We start from the raw sequence: 22,168 nt of genomic DNA on the forward strand, positions 1-22,168 counted from the left end.
AGACTAATTATGGCTTTGATGTTTTAATCAGGGAAAGGGGGGATATGGAACATTTTCTTCAATTTAATGTCACTTGGTTTTCATTTTTCAACGACCAGGACACTTTTATTTGTTTATTTGTTTCCTACAAGTCTTTATCTCCCTCCTAAATTCTTCCCTCGCTCCCCAATCTTTCGCAAACCGCGTAGGTTGGAAATCTAGGAATATTTTTTGAGGACAAGTTTATTCTGATCCTAGTTAACCGGCAGAACGCGAGAGTAGCTTCTGGCAAAAGAATGACATTAAAACAAGCAAGCAAACAAACAAACAAACAACAACAACAACAAAACACCTGACAATGGTTTCTAAACGTGCTTTCTACTCAGAGTCAAACTTCTTGAATGGGTGTCTGGTCTGGAAATTCCACCCCATTCCATCATCTCCCTCTCCTGCCCTCTGAGTGAGACTGGGCGGGTTTTAGAGGATACAGGAATCGCTGGTTTGATTCCCTCTCCTCCAACTTCCCCTCAACTCACACATACATGCGCACGCACACACACACACACACACACACACACACACACACACACACGCACACACCCCCTTCGCCACCACAATCTGAGTGTGGGTTCGTGTCCTGACATCCGGACCAGAGCGGGTGCGGGCCGGCTTGGTGGGAGGGGCGCGGACACGTGGCGGGGCCCCAGCGCGCCGCTCGGTGGGCTCGGACTTCTCAGCGCCGGGTCACCCCAGCATCCTTCCCACCATCTGCTCCTGTCACCAGGTCGTGACTCCACCCCTGGAGCCGCCCCTTGCTCTGCAGCCAATCACAGTGCCGGGCCCCGCCCCGCAGCGCCCGTATTTGCATGCTGCCGCGGGGTTCTGGTTGGTGGAGCGGCCCGTCCTTCCGAGGCTGGCCCGCCCCCACACCTCGCTCCGCTCTAGCTTCCTGCGCAGTTCTCCGGGCTCGGCCGCGGGACGCGCCGCGCTGCTCTCCCGCCTCTCCCCTGCGCCCGCTCGGCGGCGGCCCCGGCGGCGGCGGCGGAGCGCCCCGTGTCCCCCGACCGGCCGCCTGCCGCAGCTGCCGACAGTCCGACTTTCTGTCCGCTTGCGACTGCTCCTGGCGGCATGTCCAGCGCCGCCTGGGTGAGGGCAGCCGCGGTGCCGGCGGGGTCGGGCGCGCGGGGACAGTAGGACCCACCCGCGACCCTCGCGCCGGAGAGCCGGGCCGAGCCATGTCCCGCGCCGCGCTGGCGGCCAGCGCATGGGCCCGAGCCTGAGCGGCGGCCGGCCGTGCCCCGATGCGCCCGGCGGGCTCCCGGCGCCGCTGAGGAGGCGGCTCGCGGTGCTGCTCGCCATGCTCTGCGTCTGGCTCTGCGCGCTGCTCGCCGCCTGCGCCGGGCCCTGCGCCGCGGCCCCTGGGCGGCCGCCCCCCGACGGGGCGCCGCCCGGCCTGCCGCCCCCCGACGGGGCGCCCCACGCCGGGGCGCTCCCTGGCCTGCCGCCCCCCGACGGGGCGCGCCCCGGGTTGCCGTTCGGAGACCCCGCCGAGCCGAGTCCCGGGGCGCCGGGCGCGCCCGTCCCGATGTCCAGCTTCCCGAGCGGGCCGGGCCGCAAGCGGCTGCCGCAGGCCATCATCGTGGGCGTGAAGAAGGGCGGCACGCGCGCGCTGCTGGAGTTTCTGCGCGTGCACCCCGACGTGCGCGCCGCGGGCGCCGAGCCGCACTTCTTCGATCGCAGCTACGACCGGGGCCTCGCCTGGTACCGGTGAGTACTGCCCGGGCCCGGGCCCAGGGGAGCAGGGAGGGGGGGGTCGAGGTGGCCGGTGCCCGGGTGACAGCCCCGCCGTCAGTGAAGCTCGGCCCGCGCCGTCCCGGGCGCCCGCTTTCGCCTCCTCGCGTAAAGCCGAGGAGGAGCTTGCTGAACCCGAGCACCCCAGGACCGGTCCTGAGGTCTCCGCCGAGTCTGGGCGGCGGCTCGGCCACTGTCCCGCTGTGGCTGACCCCAGCAAGAGTCGAGCCCCGGCCGTGCTTTAGCTTCTTCTCTCCGGCCGGGTCCCCCCGCGCGCGGCCGTGCGTCTCCAGCCCCGACCAACTTCTAGCAAACTTCTGCGTCCCATAGGATGGGGCGGGGGCGTCGGCGTCCCGCGGCTGCTGCTCCGCGTCTGCTAACTTTAGGGGTGCAGTCCTTTTTTCCTGGAGCCCGAGGAGGGGGCGACTGGCCGGCGAGTGGCTGGGCCGGGCGAGGGCCGGCGCGTGGAGCGCTGCTGGCCCCTGTCGGGCGGACGTGCGCACTGCGGCCGGCGGCGGGCTCGGGGCCGGGGCGCGGGTGGACCCCGGCACCGGAGTCTTTCCCTGCACGGACCCGGAGAAGTGTGTTTCCGAAGGTCGGGGCGTCCTGGGACTGGATCTTTCCTGACCGGGTTGTGGGTTTCGCTCGAGGATTGAGGCCCGGAACGGCCTTTTCCGCAGCCGTCGCCCCTCCCTCGGAGCTGCTAGTTCGGCTGGACTTCGAACTTCGCGGGGTCTCCAGACGCAGGCTCTCGGGAGCTAGGGGCTGCGCCCACCCCCCAGTTTCCATATTCATCCAGGCCCAGCTCGCTCTCAGGGGACTCACGACTCCGTTAGCTAAAGGCGAGAGTCCAACGGAACCTGCGCCCCACCCCCTGGAATTCGGGGAGAGTAGAAGCGACGAGTAGGGCGACGCTGGGTTAAGCTGCTCCCCCCAGCCTCCTCCTCCCTCCTGTCCTTGGTGTGTGATTTCTGCCAGCAGTTGCCCAGCTGGAGGCCTGGCCAGCCCTGACCGCGCGTCCCCCCACCCCGAGCCACAGCCTTCGTAGCTGTCTGGGGGTCTGGGAGCCTCGCTGGGCGAGGTGGGATCAGTGTTCCCATCTGGGCGGTGGGCACTCTGCGGATCTCGCATGTCCCGGGGGCCTGGAAGCGCCGTCAGACTCCGTCAGACGGGGGCCGCTGATGGTCAGCCGCCGGTCTGGGAACTCCGTCCCGGCCCACCTCGGGCCCTGACCCGGGACGGGCTGCGAGTCGTAGGCGGAGGCGTTGGAGGCTCAGGGGCAGGCGTGCGCGGGGGCGGGCAGGAACCAGCTGGGAAATAACAGACTTCGGGACGTCGGGCACCTTTAGGGGCGCCGGGGGCAGCTGCGGAAACCCCCCAGGGAAGATGCACGCCGTCTCGGGCTGCTCCTCCCCACCCTCCGTGGCCTTTTAGGATGGACTCAAAAAAGCTGAATAAAGAACCGCGTCGTCCTGGGAGCGCTGCCCGCGAGCGCCCAGCAGCCCTGGAGCGCAGAGACGGGGGACTGGACACTGCTGGCCGGGCCGGGAGCTCAGCGTTCCCGTCTTCACCCGACCGGGAGCGCCTGCCGCGGGGGGAGCCGCTTCCCGTGCGCTTTGCCGGCGCGGATGTCCCCAAGCGCCGGGCGTGGCTGCGGGATTAGTGCATATTTTTAAGGGCGGGGTGGGGGGATAGGGGTGGGGGTGGAGAAGAGAGTCTTTTAAATGCCGTTTGCTTAATTACACTTTGAAAAATCATGAATGAAAACTATTCTGGATAATTGGGCAGATTCATGGACCTGATTATTTTGAAAGCGGTCGTTGTAACTGTGCACAATCTGCACTGGGGCGGAGACGGTGGCACAGCTCCATGGCTCGCTCTGCCCGATGCTTGCTCCCTACCCTAGGGGGCTCGGGCGTGTTTGTCCGAACCGAGCCTTGTTGCTCGCCCCAGAGTGTGCTCCGTTCTACCTTCTTCTGTTGGTGGTCTGTGCGCAGGGGCGGCAGATAGCACAGGAGTGTAAATAATAATTAACCAGAGTGAGTTGCAGTTAGGAAACGTGGCTAAAGCAAGTTCTCAGAAAACTCATAAAGGAGAGACTGGAGACTTTGTAAAGGCATTTAGGTATTTTGAAAACGCTTTTTAAAAGCTCTGTGCACGGCTGGGGCTGGTTTAATCTGAGCGTTTAAGTGCGCGCGTTGGATATCTTTGCCCGTGTCCGAGTGGGTCGTTAGTGGGGCTAATGCATAGTTATGTGAGTGACCCACGCCGGGCTCTGGTCATGTGGGCATGAAACCTCGAGTGTGATTGCAGTTTCTTTCACTTGGGCTGAAAGGCGTGGTGCCTAGATGCTCTCAGCTCTTGGTGCCACAGAACCCAACTTGGTGGTGCAGGATTTGTCTTTTCAATACCCTGTTCACTGCAAAAATCACTACGTAGACGCAGCCGCCCCTCACCGATTGCTTCAGTCTGAGCTCATGGAGTTCCTTTTCCACTTCAGTATCCATCTCTGCCGGGAATCAGCCCTATCAAAGTTCACAGGTGCTGGGAGGACACGCATGGGGATGGGAGCACTGTCGGTGAAGCTGGCGTTTTCCTGTGCTGCTGCGGTGTGAAGGTTTTTTAAGAAACATGGAGCTTGGGTTCGGGAGAATCGCCTGTCCTAGTTGGAGAACCACCTCAACATACAGCGCATTTAGGCTCTGAATATTGATTTCAACTTTGGCCTAAAATCAAAATCAAATAGTAAGTCTCTCTTTTTTATTTGATTTAGATTGGTAGATTTTCCAGTGAAATAATTACTTTTACTGAAGAGAAAACAGTCACAGAGGGACTTCAGATGGGGCATTAACTGAAACAAATACTGTGTGATTATTTTCTATACAGAAATATGTCTTGGATTCTTAAAGAGGCAAGATCTTTCTCACACCTTTACTTTGGCTGTACTTTCATTTTTGGTTACACAAATTAGGCTGACACTCATACAGTGAGCAAAATTTTAAATGTGCTGGTGTGTAGTGTAATACTGTCAGTGGCAGACACTGAATGTTTTCCCTATGTGCCAGACACTGTTTCAAGTTTTATAGGATTAGCAAATTTAATCCTCATTACAGTCCTCTGAAGTGTAGGTAGTTTTACAGCTGAGGACTCACAGGCAGGAGAAACTAAGTAACTTGCCTCAAGTCTCACAGCTAGTAGGAGGCAAAGCTCATATAGCCAGCCCCATAGACCTGCCCCAGAAATCACGCTGGTCCTTGCTTCCAGGACCAAACATGATGTTGGTCATAGATGAAGAGTCAAAAACTATGAAGGTTTGTTTCAAAAGGTTTGTTTCCGTGGTGCCTGTAGTGAACTCAATGTAGGTTGATCCTTTTGTCAATCACTTCAAAAGACTGTTGGCGCCAGAAAAAAAAAATCCAAAGTCGGTTTATAATTAGAATGAGAGTTATACCACTGTAGCAGTTTCATTTCTTGACTTGCATAGGACAGAGTCAAGGGGTCATTAAAATGACAAAAATATCCCTGAAGTATAAAGGCTCAGAAAGCCTCGCTGGTGCTTCTACCGAAAAGACATTTATTCACTTCCTTTTGCCCTTTTAAGTCTGAGGAGGTTTGGGAGGGTGTGGAGTTAATGGAGATATTCCAAAGCTTCCTGGAATGAATTTATTAATTTAAAAGAAGTACAGTGCCCCAAATTGAGTTTGGAAAATGTGTACTTAATAACTAGAAGATGACCATTATTAAGGATATGAGTTTATTTCTTTAGATTGTGCAGTAATTCACTAACTTTAGAAATCGCTCTTGAAATAGCTGGAAATAATTTTTCCACACTTTTAATTTAAATTAAACCAAAAACATTACTCTTTGCTCTTCTTTTCTAAAGCTCTTGGTATCAAATGACCAAGATTTTTTTTTCTCTATGAGAACTTGAAGATAAGATCTAATTGGGGATAATCTTTATAAAGGCATTGAATTCTCGAAGTCCTGGAGTTAAACTGAGCATGGCACTCACCTCTAGCAGCTGGGTGAAAACCAAAAATATACATTTACACGCAACAATTTGAAATACTAACCAGCATGTTACAAAGCTGTCAAGATTTATTATCAATACAGTGTAGCATGTGTTGAACTCTGTTTTTAATTAAGCACCTAAATTAGGCCATAAAATGGTTGATTAATCTTTCACAAGTTGAGGGGAAAATATAACATAAATTAACCTAATCATAAGTGTTTTACCAGATATTCTGAATTAATAAAATGTTCAATATTTAATAGCAATCTATTATTTGTTTTGTATAAGTAAAACCCTGAAATAGAATAGTTAATTTGCACTTATTGTTTTACAGATGATATTTTATTGAACTATGGTCTAAAACTTAGGTTGCAGTTTAGATTAAAAACAAATTAGATATTCTTATAATTTAGGAATTAAATGCTGACTAAATTAGTTTTTTTGATGGAACTGATACTGAAAATTTGTGACAATTTGAAAATTTGTGAGTTTCATTTTTCTAGTTAGGTGTTTTGTCTTTGAAGAAGAACTTAGTTTTTAAATTATTTTTCTCTAAGAAATTAATATGCAAATAACCTTCCATTGTAAGCTTATTTACTGTTTGGTTCAAAACATTGCAGAACATACTGTTTTCTGATTATATCAGATGGTCCTGTGAATCACTGAAGTGAAATGAATTAAAAGCATTAGAATGTAAAACACAATAGGAAATTTTTAAAACCTACTAATCAGCTAATATTATGAATCAGGAAAGTGGCTTTCTTTAAAGTTTCAGAGCTAAAAATATGTGGCCAAAACAACTTTCTGACTGATTTCTTTTCAGTTTATTTTAAAATACTTTTATGTTCCCACTCTATGAGCATGGAAATTAAGTGGATTGTGACAGAAGCGCAAAATGTCGCCTCTACTGGCAGAGTATAATGAGCGGTTCTTTCGCTGTGAATTGAGTTAGTTTTCAAATAGGACTTTACTCTCCTTTCTCAGTGTGTCATTTCAGACAGTAGTAAGAAGGGGCATTTCAGCCCCGAACTCTTGGGTTAGTCAGAAATCCCAGCAAAATGAATTCCCCAAAAATGTGGTGAATTTTCAAGGGTAATGAATACAATATGCTGCCTACCTCAAATGGAAACATTTACCATGACTGAAAAGAAATGGGATACTGATATCTTTGAAAACTGCTTGTAAGTAGAGCATGAAACTTGTAATAGTTAAAGCATTACCTTGTCAGAATTCTCATAATCGTCTCAAACTAGCCCAAAATAAGGCTAACATCAAGTATAACTGATGTTTTTGTGTGTTGATTTTCTTTCTGATTTTAGATTTGGGGTGAGGAGCAAATTGCCAGCCTAATTACCTGGTAATTTGAATGGCAGTTAAGAAACAGTATGTTAAAATGCTGCCATATTTTCTTCGAATATGGGTTAATTTTTTACACTAAATTTTATGTCTTAAATTCTTTATTTCAATAACATTTCTGAGACTTAATGTTACACGTAGCAGGTTACTGCTTTATTCATATAATTTCCTTCCTGTGTTAAGGCTGTAATGTTTAAATAGCAAAGCTGTCCTGCAGAATTTGCCTCCACAAAAAAACAGCTCACAAAAACTGTGAGTTGATCTGTGGAGAAAGGGATGATTAGAGTTAGCCAGGGAAGAATTTGTATTTTTCTAGCTGCATTAATACGTTATGCATGTGTTATACACTTATGTACACCCACATATAATTATATTCACTGTGACTGTTGGTAAATTTGTTAAAAAACATTTTTCTCCTAAGTATAGCAAATGTGTTAAAAATCACATCAGATTTAACATCAGGTTGGTGATTTTGATCTTAAAGTTGACATGTGTGCTTAGGGTAGTCAGTTTCAAATACTTTTGGACTAGAAAGTGAGCAGTTGTTAGCAAGTAAATTGGGGGTTTACGATTCAAAAATTTGTTTTCTCCCAAATCTTAGCTACTTGGTGACACCTGTAATTCGTAAAACAGTGGAAGATTGTTGTTGGCAACCTGAGGTTGGTTGGGGCAGCAAGTGGGGTGGGTAAGCTTGGGACGAGAAAGGAGAAGCGGGAACAGGCTTAGCTGGGGGCGGGGTGGGGTAGGGAAAGGAAGCCCCTGCGAATGCCACGTGTCTGTTCTTTTTGGAAGGGTGACCAAGGGCGGAGGAAGTGGCCCGATCGCTGGGACCCTCCGGGCGCGGACTGATGGCAGCGCCTCCTCGGGTGGGTCCCGGGACGGCCGCTCCCGCCACGGCGCCAGCCTCACCTGTCTTGCTGAGCCAATCGGAGCTGTGTTCGTGGCGGTGGGCGGGGCCGGCATGCAGGGCCCCACCCTGATTGGCCGGAGACTCCGCCCTCCGGCCAATGGGCGCCCGCGGGGTTGCGGGGAGCGCCGACCGCCCGGGCGTCCCAGAAAGCTACTTAGTGCTGCCCGGTCCTTCGGAGGTCAGCCCGGCAGCTGGCCGCGGCCTCTCGCCTCTCCGTCCGCCCGCTCTGTCTCTCTAAACGTTCCTGCACTTTCTTCTGCTGCGTTGTCTCCGTGGGGGGCGGGAACCGACTCGCTGGGGCTGGTGTGGAGCTGCCTGTGGGTCCTGCTGAGTCAGGGGAGGGGGCTCCGGGAGTGAGGCCGGGGGCTTAGTGTTCAGCCGGCGTGCTTTTCCTCTTGCTACTGCACTCTTACCCTCTCGGTGAAAGAAAGAGGTTCCTCAGTCATCCGGTTCCGCAACAGGGAGACTCATCAGAATCGGCAGATAAACCAAAGTAGCTGCATTTCATCCCGTGACTCCTTGATGGACAAGAGAGAAGTGGGAAAGACTGACGGACAGAAGCGGAAAAACCCTCCCTATCCCTGTAAAGAGGCTCCTCTCCCTACCCCCCTCCCCCAGCGCTGCATTTCTCCTCCAGTGTTTCTGAAGCTGTACACTTTCAGGCCAGGCTCTGTCTCTCCTCGGCCCGGGCGTCCCCACACGGCAAGGAAGGGGTCCTCCTCTTGGGCATCTGGAAGACACCCTGTGCGCTTCCAGCCTGCGGACCCCGGACTGGTCAGCTCACGCGCTGCAGCGCTGCAGGCCGAGCAGGTGCATTATGCTCCAGAAGGTGGGATGGCAACTCAGAACAGCCTCCCCTTGGGACAGGGTTGACGTTTTGCATTGAATATTCATTTTGTCCTGGATTTTGGATGAGGCCACGATATCTCCTGAAAGTTTTTGTAGAGGTTCCAGCGATGACCTATTAAAAAGGACAGGAAGCGCACGTGGCTCTTAAAGTAGTCTCCCGGGAGAAGATGTGCTCGGAGCCGGTAATCAGGAGTGTAATCACCTGCAGATCACTCCTGCCGCCTCTCTCCCAGCTACTCCTCCTGTAAGTGCGGTTCTTAGGGTCCCTGGTGCCCTCCAGTCTGACTGTCTGATTGTTCTGGAGTCTCCAGGCACTTAGCATTTGCTGGTGCTGCCAGTTAACACAGATATACAAAGAAGTAAACATCCTGTTCCCAGTGAAGAGCTTTCACAGAAGCCCCAAGTGAGTGAGTGTGCAGAGAGGGGGTGGGAGAAAAAGTGAGGTAGGGAAGTTAAATGATCCCTGCTTAGGCACTGACTGGAATACTTAAGGGAGGAAGCTAAAGGCAACCATTTTCAGTCTTTTCCTATAGGTAAGGAATAATATTCTTAAGATAATGCTGACTATATGTTCTTCATTTAATAGTCTGTATTGAACACTTAACAAAAAACTGTAGACTTTTAAAGAGCAATTTTAGGTTCTTAGCAAAACTGAGTGCCAAGGCAGAGTTCCCATCGCCCCCTACTTTCATACCTGGAGCTGCAAGACCGCACACACTATCAGTGACCCACCTGGCTTTGGCACTTGTTACCATTAGTGAAGTTACTTTGACAAACCCTAATTATTTAAAGTCTGTAGTTTATACAAGAGTTTGCGCTTGATGGCATATATTTTATGGCTTTTGACAAATGTATGCTAACATGTGGAATAATTTGCCCTATGAGCACACTTTTATCAAATGCTGTGCCAGGCAACAGGACATACTAAGTAAAAGAGACATGAAATAGTTCTTAAGGTACCTCTTTTGGTCAGTGAACTAAAGCCTATGGGGTTTTAATGTGTTTTGAACACTCATTTAAAAATCATTAGTTCTGGCAAGTCACTAGTATATCTAAACATTCTGAAGAAAAGAGGGAGCATGTGATAAAATTGTACAAAAGAAGAGAGATGTGATTTTATTATATTTACTTTTCTCAGGAGATTTTCAGAGGCAGCTAAGGACAGAAAAAGGAGAGGGATTTTGTCAGTTACTATGTGATGCAATAGGAAAAAATATCTTAGCCTTAGTGAGGGCCTGCCTACTGTATTCACACAAGTGACCTGTATTTATTTAATCTTAGTTGTGATACTTCCTGTATTTTTTTTTAAAAAAATGCAAGTATTGAATCCAAGATCTCATACATGGAAATGGAATGTTTTACCACTGATCTACATTCCTGGTCTAACTTAACCTCATTTTGCAAAGGAGAAAGGAAACTCGGATCGTGTAAGGTCAAACTATTATATCTATAGGTGACTTCAGCCTTTATAATCCAAAAAGAAGTTAGAATATCTTTCTGAGGACTCTTTGACTGTTCAGGCCATTTTTCAAAACTTCAATCTATATTTGAATGTTCTGTTGTTTTTCCTCAAATCACAGATTTTTCTGCATCGAACTATAAAAATATTTTTTCCTCTTTTTTGTCCTTGTATTTGTATTTCTGTTTGCTTCCCACACCTGTTTCCCCAGCCTCACTTGTTAGCAGGACATGTGAATGGTGTCAGTGTCTTGAATGTCATCCATGACTATGTCACTCAGTCATGACTTCCATATAGCAACCCATCACTTTGAGTCAATCCCTTAGCTCTGAGTTCATTGATACAATGGACATATTTTTATGTCTCACGTTAGCATGCAACCTCCTTCCTTTCCCTCATTTGATGACCCATCTTTTCTTTCCACCTGTTCATCGAAGCTACTCAACATGACCAGAACTTGGGTTGGCCCTGATTTTGTAACTTTTTACCTATGAGTGACACTCTTTTCTTTTTGGGTGGGGTGTGATTGAGGTGGGTTTGGGGGTTGGACCAAGGGTTACTCCTGGCTTGGGTTCTTAGTTCTCAGGATCTCATTGGTACTCTCCCTCAGTCACCCCTACCTTACACTCTAAATACTCTTGCTTTGCTCAACTGTGGGAGCATCTTGTTTGATACTGTCCTCTGTAGCTGTATAGGAAAACATTTGCCACAGAAGTACAGCGCAGCAGGTAAGGCATTTGCTTTGTACACAGCCAATGCGGGTCTGATCCCCACATCCTATATGCTTCCCTGAGGCCACCAAGAGTGATTCTTGAGTGCAGAACCAGGAGTAATCTTTGAATAACCTTGGCGTGTCTCCAAAGTAAAAAAAAAAGAAAAGGAAAAATGTTTACTTATAGAACAGGCTCACTCACTCTGAGTTATATCTTTGCCCAAGAAGTTGGCCTAGATTTTGTAACTTTTTCCTTGTAAGTGACACTTTTCTTCTTGGGGGGGTGGAGGGGTAGAGGGTGGGAGTGGGTGAGGGTGGGGATTTGGGCCAGGGTTAATCCTGGCTCTGTACTCAGGGATTATTCCTGGTGGTGCTTGGGGGAGACCATATGGGATGCTAGGGATCAAACCCCAGTTGGCTGCATTTAAGGCAAAGGCCTTACCTGTTACTCTGTTTCTCCAACCCAAAATGTTTTATGGTTACTCTTGTGACCATTCTTTCCTTTTAAGCACCAATTCACAAGGCTAAGAGTGAGGATGAAAAGCTGAAGTGTATGCTTTGCATAGTGGAGGCTCAGGTTTGATCTTTGGCACTGCGTGGATCCAGGAGTGCTATCCAGAGTCACCTGTAAGTACTACTAGGTATGACTTATTCCCTTGCCCTTCACAACCCCCCAAAAGGAAAACTTCAGCAAACAAAATCAAGCAGCAGTTCAAGAAACTCCGTCCTCACAGGGAGAAATGACTTGATTTATTGGAACATCACTTAACTTCACCACTTCTCAGCGTGTTTCCCAAGACTTTCCTTCATTGTTTCTAAGAAGTGCCATGACATTATTTTACCAATAAATCTGGTCTGTGGTTTTTTTATTCACATACTTATAGAAAAGTGTACAGATCAAGAGGCTTCAGCCTGATGAGTTTTCACTAAGTGGAGAACATATCCACGTGGCAGCAGACCAGGAACCCCCAGTGCCACACACATTCTCCCTTTTAGTCCCAGTTGTCCTGGTCCCAATTAGAACTGTTCTCTTTCACTTCCACAAATTATTTTTGTCTATTGCGGATCTTTTTTTTTTTGCCATACCCAGCTATGCTCAGGTGTTCCTCCTGGCTCCTGGCTCTGCACTCAGGAATCACTCCTGGCAGTGCTGGGAGGACCATGTGGGATGCCGGGGATTGAACCCACGTCAGCCACATGCAAGGCAAATACCTTGCCTGCTGTACTATCGCTCCAGCCCCAATGCTGTGGAGCATAATGTAAATAAAATCCTAGAGTTTCAAGAACATGTACATTTTCAGTTTCAAGAGCACGTAAATTAATGGCTAATTGGGATATTTCACTTGCCAATGCAGATTTCCGTTTTCTTGTTTGTTTGTTTTGTTTTTTAAATAAGGCAGTTAACAGGGCTGGATGGAGAGAGAAGCTGCCTGGGTGGTACCTGGGTGATGACTTGACTCAGGCTCCACTACCTCCTAATCTCATGCTAGATCAGCTTCACTCATTTTTGCCTTGCTGGCCCTTGATTCAGGTTAATGTTGGAGAATGGACCTACAAACTTTCTGCTACTTTTTAAGGTCTGCACTATTTCAGGATTAGGTCTTCCCAGTTTGGTTTGTTACCGGTATTCTTAATAGATTTCTGCACCATTCCATGCCTCTGTAGAGATCCTAAGACAGGCCACATTGAAATCTGGTGTCTGGATGCCGTATAAAAATTAGAATCACTACCATGTAAAAACCATTTTCAGTGAATTCAGTGAATTTCCTGCGTATTTTGCAGGGCATGGGGGAGTTGCAGGGGGCACCATACCTACTTGCAGCAATGCTCAGGGTTTACTCCTGACTCAAGGGACCATGTGTACGCAAGGGACTGAACCTGGGTTAGCTGCGTACAAAGCAAGTACCTTCCCTGGTGTGCGCTCACTGCCTCTCTACTAAAATTAAAAAAAGGAAAAAAAGATTTTTCGCAGGAATGCTGTGACCTTTACAGATCATGTAATGATGCTGGTGGGTATCCTCATGTGTGCCACAAAACTGGAGCCAGGGCAGTGCTCAGTACTCTGGATGTAGGACTGTGTTCTTTCCCATGCCCGTTACTGCTATTGGCCTGTTGCATGTGACTAGTACATGCCAGGCCCATGCCTCTGGCCATGTGATTTTGCAGCAGCCGCACAGGTCTCTATCTTCTCCAGTGAGTTAATTGATTAGAAAGTTGAATATCGTAATAATGTCATTAGTTGTTTTAAGAAATTAGCTCAGAAGTTATGCTCAGATTTTGTATTTATCACCTGAATATAGTTTGTAGGTAGTCTGTGGACTACCTTTGAGAAGTACTGTCTCACATTTTCTTAGTGGGGAGTTCTGGAGGGTGCAGAATGATAGTACAGCAGATAGGGTTTTTGTCTTGCATGTGATCTGGGTTTGATATTTGATACCACACATGGGCCCCCAAGCCTGTGTGAGCACAAAGCCAGGAGTAACCCTTGAGTACCACCATGTGTGACCCTTAAACCAAAACCAGCCAACCAAACAAAAAAACCCACCAAAAACAAAGCCAGGAAATTCTGGAAAGATTAATAGGTAGTGAGTAGGGGAAAAAAAGGCTACATGTTAACATACTTTGTAACAGGTAATATTTTCCCTGTTAGCATATTAAAGATCTTGAGAAGGACTATAGGTAATAACAGAAGAACAAAGCAGAAGTTTTCATTTTGTTGGGCCTAGTGTTTTCCCTGTGTACAGAATCTTCATTTTATTCAGTACCTGATAACATCCTGAGAAGGGGTATGCTTTCCAGTGCCAAGTATGGGCAATTAGTGGAGCAAGTTGCCAAGGTTTCTTGCAGTTCAGAGAATTGGACACTGGACACAGTTCCATCTGTCCACCTTTACCCGTGGGAATAAGCTGTTCTTTCTAATTGCTCAAGTTAGATTCTACACTTCCTCCACTTGTTACATCATCTTGTACTTGATATGACTGCACCCTCACCCCTTTTTATTCCCTGGGTGATTGCATAGAAAGAATAAAGAACAAAAAGAGGAATTGCAGTAAATCAAGAACCCTAGACAAAAAGTTGCTAAGGTTGAGACCAGGAAACAGGCTTATGAAGATTTCAAGTTGAGTCTTGCTACAAGGTTCTTTAGTAGGCTTCCACTTGCTGCTGTTCTGTAAGCAGGCTAATTGCTGGTTCAGCTTCTCTGTAAGAAGCTTGTGTCTGTTTTTTTCAAAGGTATGTGCCCTGTTTGGGTGTTTAAAAGGAGCGAATATTTGTTTGATGGTGTTGGAAAAGGGGGAGATTTTTGCCACCTGTCTGGCCTTGGTGATCTGTGTATGCATTATCACAACACAAAGAATTTGTTGCCCATCTTTCATTTCTTGCTCAGAACTCTACAAAATAACATGAGTGCCCCATATAAACATTGGCAGCCTTGAGCTGAAAACAACGCCAATCACTTTCTTTTGAAGGCATGCATTTTCCCTTTTTGTGTGTCTGAGGCCAAAGGGGAACACTAAAAAGTAACTTTAGTCACACAGCAACGGAAATGCAGACAATTTCAGATTAGGTGTCACTGAGAAAGGCGAGTGGGGCTTTCCACAGGGAGAGCCAGAGGATTGATTTACTTGTTTGTATAGAACTTAAGTTACAGGAGTATTTAGATTTCCTCTTTAGTAATCTAAACGTGCTATGATGATCTTACTCTCTCCTGACACATGTACTACAGACTCCTAGTTTATATCACGGTTTATATCATGGTCCTCCCATTGTTCATCGATTTGCTCAAGCAGGCCCAGTAACGTCTCCATTGGAGACTTTGTTGTTACTGTGTTTGGCATATTGAATACGTCACGGGTAGCTTGCCAGGCTCTGCCGTGTGGGCGAGATACTCTCGGTAGCTTGCCAGGCTCTCTGAGGGGGGCGGAGGAATCGAACTCGGGTCAGCCATGTTGGCCGTTTGTAAGGCAAACGCCCTACCGCTGTGCTATCGCTCCAGGCCTACAGACTCCTAGTATTTGGGAAAATTCTAATACTGGTTTGGATGTTTACTTCACCCTGGTCCAAGGGGAGGTGTTTGGCAAGGGTATTTCACGCGATCTAGAAGTGAACACTTCACATCAGACTACAGTCCTTTACTTCATGTCCTGGACTTAGTTTTTCATTCTTATCACACTTCCCTTCCTGAGTTGCATATCTTTTAATGAGATATTTGATAGTCACATTCTCTCCCCATGGAGCTTTGTGAAAATCAGGAAATAATGATGCAGAGTCATTTCCTCGCCACAACCAGAGCTTCTCGGCGATACTACTAATGGAATAATGTGATGTCAACTATTCTTCTACTGATGATTTGATTTTAGATAGTTGTGAAGCACCTTGAATGGCTCAAGCGGTATGAAAGCATTTGGGAAAATAATATTTGAAGTTATTGGCAGACCTCTTAAGGACCTCATGTCTCAGTTAAGGGGCTCTGTTGAGAGAAAACATTAAAAAGAAATGCTGTGGAAGCAGAAGGGAGGAGGTCCTGAGGAGGGCCAACAGTGTGCTGACTTTGCAGCATGGGGATCAGATGAAGACATTTTTCCCCAGAAAGCAGATAAAAACACCCAGGACTTCATAGCATCATAGGAAAGCCCCCCCCCCAAAGAGTCAGGACCTTGACCTGGGGGGGGGGGTACATGGAGTGGGGAAAGTGTGAGAGAGTGGAGAAAGGTCCCAGAGATTGACTCAGGTGGAATAGTTAGCTTGAGGGTAGGCATTCATCTTATGGGCAAAGGGAGTTTTCCATACCAAAGACATTTAGCCTAAATGAACTGTTGCACTGTAGCACTGTCCTCCCATTGTTCATTGATTTGATCGAGCGGGCACCAGTAATGTCTCGTAACAAATTGTGAGACTTGCTGTTACTGTTTTTGGAATATCGAATACGTCATGGGTAGCTTGCTAGGCTTTGCCGTACGGGCGAAATACTCTCAGTACCTAAATGAACTATTTATTTGAAATATTATTTTTGTTTCATTTTGGGGGGGCCATACTCAGCAATGCTCAGGGGTTTCTCCTGGCTCTGCACTCAGGAATCACACATGGCAGTGCTCATAGGACCATGTGGGATGCTGGGGATTGAACCCAGGTCAGCCACATGCAAGGCAAATAAATGCTCCCCCCACTATACTATCTCTCTAGCCCCATCATTTGAGTATTTTAATGATTTTTTTAAAGAAAAGAATTTTAGTAGACAAAACAAGAAGTTACCTAGATGATTTCTATGTTTTCTTCTTAGCCTCACTTTGTGATTTTTTTTTTTTTTTAATATGGCTCTTTAAATTCCCTGCAGAAGCTTTTCACCCCTAGAGGTGCTCATGAGAAGAGACAGGCCGCTGAGAACAGAGCCCGTATGCCACTCTTTCTGTTACCTCTCTTGGCTAACTTCTGTGACTGTCCTGTAGGACCACCCTATGTGACTTGAAGTTTTGGGGGAAAGAGAGTCATTTCCCCCAACACCTAACTCAGCTCTAAATGCAGCCTCACTAGTCCAGTGTCCCTACTGTGGAGGAGCAGATGAGCAACAGGCTGAGCCCCACCCACCAACCCTATCCAGATATGCATCAGAGGGGTTTCAATGGTCCCATTTCTGAGTAAAAAGAATCAAGGGGGGGGGGGGCAGGAACACTGTGTGGCCGTCATTCTCCCCCACCACGGGGAGGCGGAAGGCATGCCCTTGCCTGCTGCCTAGACATTGGAACACGCAGAGGGGAATCTTATTTGGTCCCTGGTGACAAGCATTGCCGGTATGAGTTAGTCCTATTTCCATCACTCATCACGGAGGAACTCAAGTTTGGAAACTTCCATGTTCAAATGTTAGATGATTTCAAGTTGTTGATCAGGTTTAGCTTCGACTTGCATCTCCCTGCTCCAGGGTCTCTGTCTGTTAAGAAGAGATGAGAGGCCGAGAGGTGAGCTCAGGAGAATTCAGCCAGGGGGTCCTGGTGAGGGGACTGGCATCATGAGAGGGGTGCAGTGCACTGTCTCCTCTGGTGGAGTGGAATGTTTTGGTTAGTCAATTTGTTTGCTTGGGGGAAGCAAGGCAGTTTTTTTTTTCTTTTTGGGTCACACCCGGCAATGTTCAGGGGTTACTCCAGGCTCATGCACTCAGGAATTACCCCTGGCGGTGCTTGGGGGACCATATGGGATGCTGGGAATCGAACCTGGGTCAGCCATGTTGGCTGCGTGCAAGGCAAATGCCCTACCCACTGTGCTATCACTCCAGCCCCGGAAACAAGGCAGGTCTTAATTGAAACTTATATGGAAAGATGTGAGGGGATAGAAAGAAACACATGTTTATGAACACAAGATTCTCCAGAGTTAAAATAAGCAGGCAAAGAAGTGTGAAGACAAGCAAGTGAGAATCCAGGCTTGAAGAGCAAGACTAGTTATTTTTAAGGTTGTTTTTTTTCTGCTGTTCCCAGTTGCACACAGCTGGGTAGGCTCATATCTTTTTCTTTTCTCTGAAAAGAATATATAGCAGGAGCACATATGCTAACTTCCCCAGGACTTAAGTTGGTTTTTTTTTTTTTCCAATTTGGGGGACTTTGACAAGATCTTTTGAATCTTCTATAGATAGATAGGGTAAATGTCAGTTGGGAAGTGGGAAAATTAGTACCTTGACTTTTAGTGGTTGCTCAGCAACTCTAGTGTGGCAATAGAATTAAGGTAAAGGTAAAGGCCCTCCCGTTGATCGTCGATTTGCTCGAGCGGGCCCAGTAACGTCTCCACTGGAGACTTTGTTGTTACTGTGTCTGGCATATCGAATACTCTCGGTAGCTTGCCGGGCTCTCCGAGAGGGGCGGAGGAATCGAACTCGGGTCGGCCATGTTGGCCACTTGTAAGGCGAACGCCCTACCCGCTGTGCTATCGCTCCAGCCCAATAGAATTAAGTCCTGGAAATGAAGTGTAGACCTACGTTTTTTCAGACTTGAGGTAAAACTACTTTCACCTTTGAAGTTCAGTGGTGGAGTTAGGTCCTAAAGGTTGGCATCATTTATATCTAACATGACTACCACAAGGAATTTTCCAGGTAGATCTTAATCTCAGTTTCATTCTGAATTGTCTGACTTGTTACATCTTTTGACTTCTTCCTGCTCAGTGATTGTATTGAGAAGAGAGTTGGCAGGAAGCTGGCACCCTTAAGGATTATTTCCACCAGGAGAAGGTACTGAGATACTGCAGAGGAATCTCCTATATTGCGTTTGAAGTAAAATTTCTCCTGGCCTCCCTGCATTTGAATGTCAGCTAATGTCAGTTTTATTTGGTTGAGGTCTTTGATTGATGGGCTCCTCCTGGTGTTGTGCTCGGGGACTACACCTGGTGGTGCTTGGTGAACGTTTGTGTTGCAAGACTCAAACAAATTTGGTGGCATGGCCAGAGCTAGGTAGGCATCTTACCTTTGTACTATATCCCCAGCTCCTAATATCAGTTTTCTTTCTCAGAGTTGCATATCCACTTTATTAATTTATTGGATATTCTGTTCCAAGCTCTGGGGATGCACTGATTTAATCATTTATGGGATAATATTGAGTGCCTATTTTATTAGTATGATCTTATCCTTCCATAGCTCACATTCCCGTCGGGAAGAAACAAATAAGGGAACCAAAAAAAACCTCAGAGGATCATCTGGTGATAAGAGCCATGAAGAGAAATGAGAAAGAGTGAGGTGATGGATAGTTAGGAGAGAAAAGTGCTATTTTAAGTGGTGATCTTTTTAAAGAGGTGACGTTTAGGGTGAGGAGAAGGGGGTCTTCAGAGGTCCTTTGGGTGGGAGCAAGTTCCTAAGAGAAGACATGTGACTAGAGAGAAGAGAGCAAAGAGAGGGGGATGGGAAGGGACAGAGTCTTTGTGTTCTTAGTGTGTTAGTATGAAGCATGTGGGGGAGGGTGTCCTGGGTCACACCTGTAGTGGCTCTCAACTGTAGAGAGTGAGGGAGAAGACAGGGAGCGAGATACACAGCAGTGTACTGCAAACCACAGTGCCCATAAGTAGAGAGAAAGAGGGAAACTGTCTGCCATAGAGGCAGAGGGAGGGGTGGCTCAAGGGGGTGGGATTAGGGACATTGGCGGTGGAAAATGTACACTGGTGGAGGGAGGGGTGTTCGATTATTGTATGACCGAAACTCAAACATGAAAGTTTTGTAACTGTAGCTCACGATGATTCAATACAAATAAATAAATAAATACAAATAAATAAATAAATAAATACAAAATATAAATACAAAATAAATACAAAATATAAATACAAAAAAACAAATACAAATAAATAGATGATTCAATACAAATAAATAGATAAATAAATAAAAAAAATACATAGCAGAACCAGAAGGAGGTAGAAGACAGGGAGGATAAGAGGGGGATTATTTTGTTTAGGGTAGTCAAGCCTCACTGGGTCAGCTGCAGGGAAGACGTGATGTTCAGGGAGTTTTTGATGGATGAATGTGCAGACCTGCTGGAGAAGGGAGTCTTTCTGATAGAGGAAACACATGTGAAAAGACAAGAAGGCTGCATGAGGAAGTGTGACTGCCGAAGGGCCTGCCTGCCAGGAGCCCCTTTCCTGAGGGACTCTACATTACAACTTCTAAGGGTGACTGGGATGGTTTATCTTGTGTTCCCCCGAGTATTTCAACTTGGGAGAGGGATTTCCAAGATGCCACTGAAAGGTGTTAAACAGGATATTGCTCTTGCTGGTGGTCATAAAGGATGCCGCCCAGAAAAGCCAGCAAGCCTTTCGGGATGGGTCCCGGGATGCGTCCCAGGATGCGAGTCCTCTGAGCTGGCTGGTTGTTGCTTGCCTGGATGGAGCCTCTCATTAAGGGAGCCTAAAGCCACGTAATTAGAAATTCCACTTCTCAGCTCTTCGGACCTAAAGCAGGAGCAGCCCTGTGGACCCTCGATTCCAGCACGCTTCAGAGCTGAGCAGGGGCATGCCGCCTGCCAGGTGCCGACCTGGTAATTAGCAAGGGGGAGGGAGGCTGTGCAGGCACACACCTGCTCTGAGTGTGCAATTAGCGCCCGCTGCCCTTCTTACCGGAGCTTATACCTCTGCACACCATTTGTGGGGTGTTGGAGGGGGGTATGTGTCTGTTTATTTCCCTTTTTCATTCCATCTCTTTTTAAAATTCATTGCCCCCTTTCCTTCCTCCTTGCTTGTTTGCTTACTTTTGTGCCTTCTTTGTTTCTAATTATTTTTCTCTGTTCATTTCTGAACAACAGATTTCTGACCATCTAGGTTAACGAAGCCATTTCTTTGGTTGTATTATCAGGACTAACCCAGTTGTTTGCGCCTTTATCTAAAAACCAAATAAGGACATTTTGCCCTTTGACTGGGGTGTTTTTTTCTTAATTTGCAGAAGAGAAATCGCAGAGAAGGGCCCGTGTGGAGGAGAGTGTGTGGGCAGGGGAGCTGCGCCCGCCCTGGGATGGCTCCTCAGATACTTTCCACTCCGCATTCCTGTCTCATAACTGCTCTAATTTAATTTCCAGCTGAGCAGCTACTCCCCATCTGATGGTAATCTCAAATAGTTAATGAGCTAGAAGGGAGCCGCCTATGGGATTGATTCTTGAAGCTCAGCTGAGCGGCTTTGCTGCTGGTCTAATTTATTAGCCTGTTTGTTTCTCGGGTCGAGAGGCTGTTCACCCTGGCACAGCTTTGTATTTCTTCCTACTCCTTAAGATGGATTGAGCTGTGACTTCTGGCCTCTGGACATTTAGAGCCCACTCATTTTTCCTTTTACACACCTGGCTTATTTAATAGGGAAACTGCAAGGAGAGGGAGTGGCTGCTGCATGGCCCTCCCGTCGGTCTAGAGAGCCCAACATGAAATCTTGATTTTCTTCTTCGCTCCAGCTGGACAACTAGCCCCAGAGCAACCTTTTGAGAAAGCTTCATGGAACAATCCTGCTTTGCATATAGGTCCTAGAATTTGGGGCAATTGTTATTTTTTTCTCTTGTGGCACCTTGATATCTTTGAAAACTTAAGGACTATTATAAGTAGTACAGAAAGGAAGCAGTGACCAAAGAATTAGGGCTGTGGCAGGGGAAGGCTAGTTTGTTTCCAGTTTTATGAGGATTTCTTTTGATAAGGTTGAGGAAAAATAAACTCATAAAATAAAGGCATAGGGTAGAATTACAGGAAATCAGTATTTCACTTCGACTTTCTAAATTTATCTTCCTTTTTCCCTTCTTTGCTTCTCTCTCCCCATATTTATGTTTTTATCATTTATGATTTGTACTTTGTGATTCCAAGAATTAATTTTAAAACAAAGACTTAAGTGTGTTTTCTTTAACTGTTAGAAGGGAAGGTTAAAACCTCTTTCAGAAGATGATGATAGACGACTTGGGAAATGGTCACTGCTTTTGAATACTGACGTTTCTTAGAAATGTTGAGAATAGGGAGGGCATGAGATTCAAAAATGAATTTTCTGGAATCCTAGAGTCCCTGCTTGGCCATTCCCCAATACTTGATTTGGGGGATTGTCTAACCTCTCTTGTTTTAATTTCCCATCTCTGAAATAGTCCTTGAGAAGACTTCTATGAGACAGATTCTAAAAGCACATTTTTTCCCCCGTGAATTAGATGCTAAGCAAATCTTAGAATTTACCTCATTCTGGTCAAGAAGAGAATCTCATCTGATAATAGGAAGTACCTGGATTTTTTCCAAGAGGAGGGCCTTTTTTCCTCACTTCTATGAACTTTAAATATTATAGTGGGTCATGTCTTTGTGGCTTTAAAGATCACATGCAGACCTATTATGCCAGCTAACTATAGCCACTTGATCACTTGATATCCTGTTACTCATCGATTTGCTCGAGCAGGTGCCAGTAACTCTCCATTTATCTCTGTTGTGTGCTAGCATAGCCCAATGGCATCTGCTCATTCTAGGAACATGAAGAGCCTCAAACCAATCGTTCAGGGTCTTGACAAAGAAGTCTGACCATCTCACAGGTGGGTGGCCACACGATCTTTTGATGTCCTGTGGAATCCAGTTGGTAATGGCTCTAGTCCAGCGGTCATCTCTAAATCCCATTATGTGTCCAGCCCATCTGATTTTTGATGC

General features: G+C 47.1%; 1 protein-coding gene across 1 annotated transcript in view; it reads left to right on the top strand.

The window, feature by feature from the left end:
* The first annotated feature begins 966 nt into the window (after positions 1 to 966).
* LOC130027224 (heparan sulfate glucosamine 3-O-sulfotransferase 3B1-like) overlaps positions 967 to 22,168 on the top strand; it is a 49,020-nt gene continuing 27,818 nt past the window's right edge. The window contains exon 1 of the mRNA XM_056117897.1: positions 967 to 1,746. Within this exon, the coding sequence (XP_055973872.1) occupies positions 1,244 to 1,746 (503 nt within the window). The 5' untranslated portion in view covers positions 967 to 1,243. The remainder of the gene's footprint in view (positions 1,747 to 22,168) is intronic.

Source organism: Sorex fumeus, unplaced genomic scaffold (assembly GCF_029834395.1).
Source record: "Sorex fumeus unplaced genomic scaffold, SorFum_2.1 ptg000036l, whole genome shotgun sequence".
Classification (NCBI taxonomy): Eukaryota; Metazoa; Chordata; class Mammalia; order Eulipotyphla; family Soricidae; genus Sorex; species Sorex fumeus.